This window comes from Helicoverpa zea, chromosome 14 (genome assembly GCF_022581195.2).
Source record: "Helicoverpa zea isolate HzStark_Cry1AcR chromosome 14, ilHelZeax1.1, whole genome shotgun sequence".
Lineage (NCBI taxonomy): Eukaryota > Metazoa > Arthropoda > Insecta > Lepidoptera > Noctuidae > Helicoverpa > Helicoverpa zea.
This window is the reverse complement of record NC_061465.1, coordinates 9,231,635-9,242,893: the sequence shown is the minus strand read 5'-3', so window position 1 is coordinate 9,242,893 and position 11,259 is coordinate 9,231,635. Positions and strand designations below refer to the sequence as shown.

The window sequence follows — 11,259 nt, the reverse complement described above, 5'->3', positions numbered from 1 at the left end:
TGCATACTGTCCAGGCTCCACAATACAGCTCACGGCAAATAACTTTATCCCTCTCGAGTTTACTCATTCAATAGACGAGTATAGACGAAGATATAAACTTTGATATGGACAGAAGAATGATGATTTGGAATATAGCGCAATCACTTCGGAGGAGCAAAGCTATTTGACGTAAGCTGTAAGTCATGTGAAACAAAACTCTAGAATCGGCGCGCTAGGCACACCAGTGTCGACACAACAAAAATAACATCCACAATTTTATGAAAGTGAAAAGGTATGGTGTTGCTATAAAAATACTAATAGAGATTATTGAACTGTAAAACATTATAATTGAACTAACAAATAGAGATAAAACAATAAAAAAACATGGGAAAACGAATGAAAAAATATACAGATATAATCTGTGGCTTTTGTTTGACGACGCCATTTTAGTTTTGTAAACAGTTTTCTTTTTGCAATTTTATTCGCGTTTGTCGCAAATAAAAGCCACAGATGGCAGTTAACACATAAGCCATGCGTGAGCCCATGCTGGCATGCTACGGAGGGTCGCATAACATTCCAGTAGTGAGTAGAGTGGGCAGACCTGGCACGATATCGATAGGCACTAGTGTGGCGGCGCTAGTGTCGCGGGCCGGGGCCGCCGGACCGCTCTAGTCATCGCGAGTCCGACGGGCCATCTGCCGCCACAACATAGCCAAACATTAACATACACATTGGGTGGAAGTCACTGGGCCATTGTATTGGGGAACTAGGATTAATTTGGCCACGAAAAACATCATTTTTAATTAGCTAATATTGTCATTTTCTAACTCAGAAGGACTCGATAATCTAGCAATATTAAACAATAAAAAATGTTGCCAAGATTCTTGTCTGCTTGTCAAATTGCGTTACTACATAATATTTTAGTCAATAGCGTAACTTCCAAGTAAATTATAGACAGGAAACCTTCAAGACTTAATTAAAATGAAATGATGAAGCATTTATGTTAGCAAAGAACACGACAGAAGCATGAAATGATCATGTTAGACTTATATCCTACGTGACATTATTTTGAAACAGTTTTAGATTCCACATCGATGTTAATCTCAGTTAATCAGTAATAAGCACCAAAGGAATTGCAAGAGTTATTGGTGGGTATTATTATTATAGTTGTAACTATGTATAAAACTAGGTTTGTACATCATATTCGGATTACCAAGCTAATGAAATACTGAAATAAATAAAAATTTGTCCTTATAGATATCCCGTTAAGTTAATTTTATTGACTGGGAAATCCATATTGATAAGAAATACAATTGTTTTGCGAGTTCAAATGTATAAAACCGCAACACACTCATTATTAGGTTCTTTAAATATTGCGGTTTAGAACTATTTACACGAGGACTAAATTATAATAGATATTATATTTTATGCTCATATGTGATTTGCACTTTTATATAATGTTATATTTATTGCACTTATTACAGTCATTATTGCTGTGCCAATAAATGGATCTTATTCATATTCCCTTCTAACGTAACAACCAATGAAAAAACCTGATTAAAAATTAGTAACAAAACACCAAACACCGGGGAAAGATCACCACCATTATTAGTAAAAGTCAATGTTAGAACCATTTCAAGGAGAGAGGGAGAAACGAGCTTCCAGAACATTCTAGAAAGTCCTAGAACACTCCAGAAAGTTCGAGAAGTTTTTTGATACTAACCGTGTTGGTGATGCGATTGCGCTTGCTGTGTGTTCGTGGACTCGTCCGCGGTCCTCTTGAAGAAATTGTGTTGTAGCGCGTAGTACGGCGTCACGCGCTGCTTGGGGTCGTACTCCAACATGCGGAGGATTAGGTCCTGGAAATACAATGGGTGAATTTATTAAGACCAATTTACAGATTGGTTACTGACCTTGCCAGCAGACTTACTGCTTATTGAAATACAAATAAGTTTCCGTAGGAAAGGCCTATACTGCATCTACATACACTTCGTTTCTGGTAGTCAGAACATTTTACATGACCCCTGATCCGGGGATCAGAAGCTCTTTCTCTCTCTTCTGCACACCTTTTGCACTTAGCTAGAATTGGAGTACCTATACTTCGGCCGTTCAGAGAATGCGTTCCTGACACCTATCAGTTAGTCACGACTAGTGATGGGCACAACATAACACTGAGTTCGTTACCGTTCCTTCAAAATGAACCGCCGCATTATTTTAAGATTATTTTCGTTTTAAATTGGCGGAATCATTTGTTTTATATTTTAGTTATTTAAGTGGAAACCAAAAAAAGGTAATATTCATATAATAAAATTGTTTTATTTATTCTTTGTTACAAGTACATTGAATTGAATGTGCGAACAGAATATTAATCAGACTCCGATTTGCTTGAGGAGGTGGTGTCTTCATCATCATCTTCGCCTACATGTATAATTATATTATTATCAATAACAGAATCAATCCTGATATCTCGGTCTAACAAAAGCCGGGTAATCAAATAAAAACAGATCGAAAACACTTGAAAAACGTGGTCTATGCGCACGAAACGACAACGGACGACTGTTTTAGCGTCACAAAATGGCGGCCCATAACGCCATTTGGGGTTACCATTTTTAATCTAAGTATAAAAATGCGGTTTGGTCATAGTTTTATTTTTATATTTCATAAACGTTATAATTAAGTCTTATAGTCCATTATTTTCCAATTCTTAAAAAGAAAATCAAAACGTATTATTTTATATTATAACTGTATAAGAACAGATTACGATACTTGCCTGTTATTTTTAGCACAGCACTACAAAATATAAACCGCTGACATAACCTTGTAATAGCGCAGTATAGATTTAGAAAAATATTGTTTACCAAGTTATTTGACACTCAGTTTGGCACAAAATTATAACATTCATTGATTATTGATATAATAATGTTGTTTTAATGCTCCTCAATTGTTAAAACGGTAAACAACCAGCAAAAATATTTTTATCGTAACTGCAACGCCATTGCAAAGTTACGTCGTCAGTTCAATCGCGACGTGTCAGGAACGCATTCTCTGAATGGCCGAACTATAAAAAACTTTCGTAGCTTGGTAATGTCTAATTATCTCTAATGTTCTGTATTCCTACTTTCATCCCTCGCTATTTATTTGAGCAGCCGTAGATGTACTCTCCATTCTATCACTCCCCAACAAGCGGCAGAGGTATCCGGACAGAAAAATATAGATACATAGCAGTCATCATCATCTCCCGAGCCTTTTCCCAACTATTTTGGGGTCTGAATTCAGCTGACTACCAATGTTTTACAAGGAGCGACTGCTTATCTGACCTGCTCAACCCTACCTGGGTCGAGGAGGGCCCTTAGTTAGACTGGCGTCAGACTTACTGGCTTCTGATTACCCGTAACGACTGCCAAGGATGCCTAGATACAACACAACACTTTTGTATAGTTCCACAGCAGCATACTGACCTTAAACTTGAGATAATCGGAGACAGAATGTCCGGGCTCCCCGCGGCGCCGTGCGGCCGGGCCGCCGCCCTCCACGCCCAGGATGTCGTGTAGCCGCCGCGTGCCCGGCAACCGGTACTTCCTGTAACCGCTGCACACATCAACTTCATGTCACTATTTGCGTATAACCTTTGTACAACTTACTACTAAACTGTTACAAGATAATATTACTCAAGTACTCAAGACTTTATTAACATTCCATATGTTACGCAGGTGGTAAATTTTACAGTATGTACATTAATAACCGTTTAGGTCATATTTTGAAACAGTGGTCAACTTGAATGAAATTTATGACATGAAATAATTTCTCTGTCCTCCGTCTCCAATACTTATTAGAAAGAAAGCAGACCAGAAAAAAGGACTTTTACCCCCTGGCCAGGGAGATATCAGAGAAAAACAAAATCTTAAAGATGCAGGGGTGAATACTTTACAAGAAATATTTTTTGGTTATACAATGCGGTAATCTATTCCGTGACACGTAACGCAACCGCCAATTACTCAGTGAGTGCCAGGAGTTACGATGCTCCACTTCTGCATTCATGAATAAAAATGACTTCTAAATTTATATCTTGAAAGTAAAAATAAAATATTCCACAATTTATTAAGACTCACCTTCCATCCTTTCCATTTACTTTCTTTAATACATAACCACCGCCTTCTGACGCTGGTAATTTGTCGAAGAACTTTCTTGTTTTGTGTGCCTGTGAAATCAAAATGCTAAAATGTAAAAATGCTTTATATGTATATCACGTTTTGTTTATTAGGGACCCAATCTGATCGCAAAATGGACACGATCTGCTCTTATACATCAAATTTTTATTGATGTCCACCAAGAACATACACAATTATTTCTAATCTTATGCAGCATTTAGAAATCTCGGTTTTGAAGATTATAACGTGTTGATGGATCCCATAGGATCTTCATTATTCTCTATACCATACAATATTGTCTAGACAGCAATCAACAGAGCATCATAGAATGTAAATTAACAGTATATTATTTTTACCTGATCTAACAAATGATCAGGGGGCATGCCGAGAACCTCGACGATTTTGTTCATCTGGTCGACCTCATTGGCGCCGCTGAACAGGGGCTCGCCCGTATGCATCTCGACGAGTATGCAACCGAGCGACCACATGTCTATCGCAAGGTCGTACGGGACGCCCAGTAGAACCTCCGGCGACCGGTAAAACCTCGACTGAATGTATTGGTATATCTGGAAAGTGAGGAATTTAGGATTTAGTTATCATAAAAATAAGGCCCATATTATAGCTTTGCTCGAAGGAAGACTGACTGACATAAGACAATAAACCTTTGACCAATATCATAAAAGTAGAAGGCTTGATGACAAAAGTAAGAACCTCAAACTCGTATTCTAAACAACTTATTATACAATAAATAGGATGCAATAAAACAGCCTCTAAGATATTCATATTGCAACAATCTGAACACACCGTGTAAGTAGTAAGGGTGGCATGACATTAATTATAAATCAGTAACGTTATCAACAAAATAGTACAGTCCTAGTGATTAAAAACAATATTCTGAGTTATCGAAGCTCAAAGGTGAAATGTCACCGCAACATCTTACATTTAAAGGTGTATAAAGCATCATTGCTATCGCTCAGCTAAACTGTATTCATTCGCAATAAATATCCATTAAATATACATACATGCACATCCAAATATTTCATTAAATATCAGCTCAGCAACAATAATAAAGATCATGATTAATTAAACCGACAATATTTGTTTTATCAATCTGAACAAGAGCAGCAATTAACTTACACAATAAGAATATAAACTGAAGAAAAGATAACGAGGGTCAAGTCCACACCATGACCTCAATTAGCGTCAACTGTACTGATAAATAAAAGGAAACAATTATAATTATGCTTACTAATTAGTGCAAAAAAGGGTCCAAAAATTTCATTCAGGACGCTACAATACGGGTAATAACGATTATGAAGAGCTAATAATAAAATTGAAATAATTCGTAATTAATAAATGGTATCGTAAAATCGTATGTGAATGGGTTTTATCGTGTGCGTTGTGGATAGGCTGGGTTACGTTTTAAGTATATTATATGTGAGAGTCGCGATAACCTGGCCTCGTCTACCACTGAATCACACGACCCCGAAGTGATTTATCTTAGCAATTAGCGTGTACGGGAATCGAGTCTATAAATCGGGTGACTCGCGTTAGGTGCACTCCAATAATTTACTATGCTCTATTGAATATCTTAGTGCTTGCAAATTTGTAAGTCAAGTTTTAGATGCCGTTATTTGGTTAAAGACGTGGAATAATAATTTTCGACGTCTTTTATTTACGAAAATAGTAGTCTTTCGATATTTTTAGAACGGAACGCGTGGGTTTTACGTTCATTTAGAAGTGGTTCTTCGTTATTCTCTTAACCTTTGATTGTTACCGCTGAGATTTTGTAAAGCTCTCATTTTAATTACGTTAAAAATAGGACAATGTATATTAAAATGTATACAATACATATTTGCCTTGAGGTTAATTGTTGCTAAAACTGACAAACGCCTGATATACTGGCATGCGGACTACAAAGGCTTCTTAATATACAATAATTCATTTAATTATAGCGATGTCTAGACTAAAATACGAGTACATAGAGCCGTGCTAGAAGATGCTTGAATCGAACTTACCCTTTGACCTAGTTGACATGAGCTCCCGAAGTCCACAATTTTAATGGCTGACCTCTTCGGGTTGCATAGTAGTATATTCTCGGGTTTAAGATCACAGTGAATTATATTTAGTTCTGAAATACAAAACATAGGTATTAGTATTGTAGATAGTAGTATCTTATCGAGATTTTATCTGCAGCTGGATTTTTCTTGTCATAGTTGTTATTAAACTGAACTTGTGTTGGTTTTTACTAAGTTTGTTTAGTTTCATATGGCAGAAGGGTTTTGCTCTAAAGTTGTTCTCTAAACTTGACAACTTTAGATTCTATTTTTAACACTTGGTAAGATATCGGTGGAGAATGATATGAGAATGATATGAAGTGCAAACATATTGCGCCGTATCCAAAGTAACTGAGAACAGTCAGAAAGAATTGGAGCTGGCAGATCAAGAAGGCATGCCATTTCCCAGGCTACCAAACTTTTAGGAAACTAAATGTAAGTAACTAGGGTGACAGATACTTTTGTACACTTCGTCTAAGCTGAAATGACCGCATTACTTAAGTGCATATGCGGTAACGAAATAGTAGCTCAGAAGAGCTCCCACCAAAAAATAATGAATACCTTTCGTTAATTATAACAAAATACACAAATGCACATCTCACCAGGTTGACTAAGGAACAGTAACGCTGTGCACAACTGCTGCGCAAACTTGCGCGTTAAGTTGAGCGAGACGCCTCTGAAGTTGGTGTTGCGTAGCAGGTCGTACAAGTTGTATGACAACAGCTCGAACACTAGGCACAGGTGGTTCCGCCACATAAAGTGACATTTCAGTTTCACTGGAAAGCAGACACAATCAATTAATTTATTTATTTAGTACACTATGGAGAACTTATAGCTAAACAAAAACTAAACAATAGAAGGAAGTCATAGTCGATAGAGAGCCAATTAGAAGTCCTCGCTTATAATATCAGCCTAGAAATAACGTGATCACACATCAGTGCAACGTTTTTAGAAATAATAATATAAATTTTAAACAATAGCATTTTAAACACAAAGAAGGGAAACAAAGAGAGAAAAAAAAAATAAACTGAGTAGGTGGAACTAAATTTCAAAGTAATTAACTAAATCTATAATCATCATCCACCGAGCCTTTTCCCAACTATGTTGGGGTCGGCTTCCAGTTTAACAGGATTAAGCTGAGTACCAGTGCTTTTAACTGTACATGAACATTGTACTAAATATGTACTGGTTTGAGGATGACACACTCTGGTGACACAATTTTGTTTTGTTATATTTGTAAATATTTTTATTCTGATGCTGTAATAAAAAGAGTTACCAAACCTTGGCTATATGAAGCATTAGAGTTACATACATCCAAAGTGTTGGAGATATGTTAGTTTAATGCTTCATGTGAACCAATATCCTCAATCTTGAAAAAAAACGGCCAATATCTAAGTCATGAAAATGTTTCAAAAATCCAGTTTCAAAGATCTGTTGATGCTGAACACATATCTCATCTCATAATTAAATAATTCAACTTCACATTTCAACTTATTTGCAAAATGAAGATAATTTGTGGTATCATACACTTCATAAAGCCCATTTATTAGATAATGCAGGCCGTCAAAATGAATGAAGTCCGCTAGTATATTAGCAGGAGAGACTCTCAATCAAGCAATTATTGTTTAAAATTTTGATTGCATTAATTATTTAATTTCAATTTCATTGCCAGTTTCGTGTTAATGTTGCAATTGAAAAAGTTATCGTAAAAATGAATCATGGTTTATTGAAATATATTTTGTTTATAAATAATACAGTCATATGCGCATCATTGGCAGATTGTTAACTTGTAATTTGGCATACATTATGTATGATACATACTTGACAAATATTGAATCTGTCTTGTATTTAATAAATAAATCACATGGTTAATTAAGTCACGACTTTGTTTAAATAAGTCTGTTTTTTAATTGTTTGTATGACTCACTATCAGTGCACGTGAATGTATTATCAGTACCCATAACTGTATATTTTACTTGAATTTTTAGTGAATGAAGTTAAAGTGGTTTAAAAACTTACCTATATAATACTTATTTTCAGGATCCGCTCTGTTCATCATTTTTAGTAACTTGACTTCTATTTGTGCCTGGTTTAGGAAGGGTTTCTTATTCTTAATTATTTTTATCGCTACTTGACACTGCTCCTCGTGGTCATACGCTTTCACAACCTGAAACATTGGAAATCACTTCATTAGTTAAGGGTCATTGTACTCTGTATCCATAAGATCACTCCTCAAAAAAGGACGAAGAAACGCACGCTTATAGAACCGACGATGGTGATTTAACAAACTTATAACTGCCTAAAACTTAGAGCTATAAAAAGGCTCTATAATACTTGGTATTCATTATTATTAGGCTTTTCGGATATCCAGAAGAACCATGTTTGCTATGAAATTGTTAAGGGAAGGGAACGATCAGGAATATTCGTGGAAATCATAAAGTTTTGCCTCTGAGATACCTCACACTTATCATTATCATATTTATATTACTAGGAAAAGCCCTACATTTCATAAATATGTAACCTACAATTCTTAAATTCTAGCAATACTGTAACTACAGTCGCCGTCATCGGTATGTGTCGACAATCATCTTGATTGACACATCTCACTATTGTATCACATTTTCTCCGTAAACACAAGTACAATATCGGATTTTGTAGCCAATGTTTTCAGTGGTCCTAATCTGTGTTTACCAGCAAGCCAATGAGGAGAAACTCATTATGTACAGTAATCTGCTGTAAGTAGCTTAGTACAGGCGATAACAGAATAACTATTACAATGTATTGTGTGAATCACGTACTTAACTACAGTTAAACAGTTAGTCATATCGTATTTGTTTTTTCTCAGAACATATAACACACCTGGTTAAGTCATACCGTGTATTGGTAGGTCCCTATCAGCTTTATCTTTCTCAGTTCATTGGAAACTGACATACTGGAGCTTGTTGTTCAAATAGTACAGCCTTGGCCAAAAGTATTGAGCACCTTACAAATTTCGCAAGATCACGGTAATTATGGGAGAAACCCGAATCTATCGTTGAAGTATTCTTTTATCGGTTATCTACAAACATTTTAAAACAATGACTTATGCCGCAGCTGACAATAGAACACCTGGGTGCAAAAAAATGTGTCTTTTACAATTTTTGAATTTATTTTTTAGTTCGCTACCATCGCTCGTTGTGACAACATCCAGTGATCTAGTGCGCCTTTGGTATTTTATTTCAAAGTTTTAAGTGTTATCGTTGCAATATGCCAAAACAAAACGAACTTTCTTTAGAAAAACGTGTGCAGATACAGCTTCTGTATGAGCAAGGGAAATCACAAGTAGAGATTTTTAAAACTGTGAAATGTTCGCGCCGATCCGTGCATTATGCTATTCAGCGATTCTCTGATACCGGATCACATCAGAATAGACCGAGAACCGGGCGCAAACGCATCACCATAGGCCGTCAGGATCGTCAGTTACTGAGAGAGTCATTAAGAAATAGGAAAAAAACATCTTCAGAGCTCGCTGCTGAGTTTTCAGAACAAATGAAGAAAACAATTTCTGCTCGAACTACTCGTAGAAGGCTTCAGGAAGCTGGTCTGAAAGGCTGTAAAGCTAGGAACAAGCCATGGCTCTCCTAGAGCAACAAAAAAGCTCGGTACAAATAGGCCTTACAACACCGAACTTTCACCGCTGAAGATTGGTCAAATGTTGTGTGGTCAGACGAATCAAACTTTGAGGTAAGTAAGTCAATTTAATGCCCTCACAAAATAATATAAAATGGTTTAAATTCTAAACGCATAGAGGAAGTTCTTTTTATTTCCGGAACTCAATATTTTTCTCTTTATTGCAGATTTTTGGTACACCTGGTGTGACCTTTGTGCGTCGCCGGGTGGGCGAAGAATTTAAGCCAGAGTGTGTGGTCCCAACAGTAAAACACGGCGGCGGCAGTATAATGGTCTAGAGTTGCATGACCGATTCTGGAGTTGGCGAATTGTTCCTGTGTGAGGGCCGCATGGACTCTTCTAAGTACATAAATGTGCTAGAAACTGCGTTGCTGCCTTCATTCACGAAACTTTTCGGTGACACGAACATGGATAGTGATAAATTCCAGCAGGATAACGTGCCTTGCCACAAATCTGCCCGCACTATGACATGGTTTCGGGAAAATAGCATAGAGCTTCTTGACTGGCCTGCCCAGTCGCCAGATCTGAACCCCATAGAACATTTGTGGGGTTTATTAAAGCTTCGAGTTAGGCGCCACACAATTAACAACAGAGAAGAATTGAAACGCTACCTGCGCCTAGAATGGAACGCGATTACTGCTGAAGACTGTAAAAATCTTGTTAGCTGTTTACCAAAAAGAATTTCTGCTGTAATTAAGGCAAAGGGTGGTCCCACAAAATATTAATTTTCAATTAATAAATAGTAAAATACAAATAAAAAAAAAGTTTTGTTTTATTTCTATTTGATACTCCGCATAAAACTGAAAGATTTCATGGGTGCTCAATACTTTTGGCCAAGGCTGTATATTACTTAAAGAAAATTATTTTTCAAAGAAGGCACAATGTTTTCCTTTAAGACGAAGCCAATCAATGTTTCAAATACGTTGTAAAGTGGGGTTTTTTTGAGATCATGGTCGCATTGCATGGCTTCAATACCCTAACCTGAATTCAATGTATCAAATCAACCCTGGAATACAAATGGTAATAGTCTTATTCCTTGTGCTTCTTCAATCCTACAGCAGTCTTAAAAAAACTAGCCAATAAACAGAGGTGTTGTATAAAACTAAATAGATTAATAGTGAAAGCTTGCTCACCTGTCCAAAAGATCCCTTCCCAATCGGCGAGGAGATCTCATATCGGTCGAGGAACTTCTCGCCCTGTTTGATGATGTAATCATGGTTATCATCATCATAGCCGTCGTTATATAACTTCCGCTCTTTTTTGTGCGACCCATCCTCGCCCAGGTACTGTTGCGCTCTCCGCTTTTTCTTCGCGTAATATACCTGAGGATAAAATAGGTCAACATTAGTATTGATATTCGGAGGTCAAGACTTTCGAACCGTCATTTTCACGTTCTATTTTAAGCC

General features: G+C 36.7%; 1 protein-coding gene across 8 annotated transcripts in view; it reads right to left on the bottom strand.

Moving 5' to 3' along the window:
- Positions 1 to 11,259, bottom strand: part of LOC124636319 (serine/threonine-protein kinase minibrain) — a 112,680-nt gene that overhangs the window by 2,483 nt on the left and 98,938 nt on the right. For 6 of the 8 annotated variants that reach the window (XM_047172360.1, XM_047172363.1, XM_047172362.1 and 3 more), the window contains 8 exons: positions 10,987 to 11,175; positions 8,204 to 8,351; positions 6,787 to 6,960; positions 6,146 to 6,258; positions 4,484 to 4,693; positions 4,089 to 4,177; positions 3,438 to 3,567; positions 1,703 to 1,838 (listed from right to left, as the gene is read on the bottom strand). In XM_047172360.1, coding sequence (XP_047028316.1) covers positions 1,703 to 1,838; positions 3,438 to 3,567; positions 4,089 to 4,177; positions 4,484 to 4,693; positions 6,146 to 6,258; positions 6,787 to 6,960; positions 8,204 to 8,351; positions 10,987 to 11,175 — 1,189 coding nt within the window. The remainder of the gene's footprint in view (positions 1 to 1,702; positions 1,839 to 3,437; positions 3,568 to 4,088; positions 4,178 to 4,483; positions 4,694 to 6,145; positions 6,259 to 6,786; positions 6,961 to 8,203; positions 8,352 to 10,986; positions 11,176 to 11,259) is intronic. The other 2 variants (XM_047172361.1, XM_047172364.1) reach the window with 1 other exon arrangement.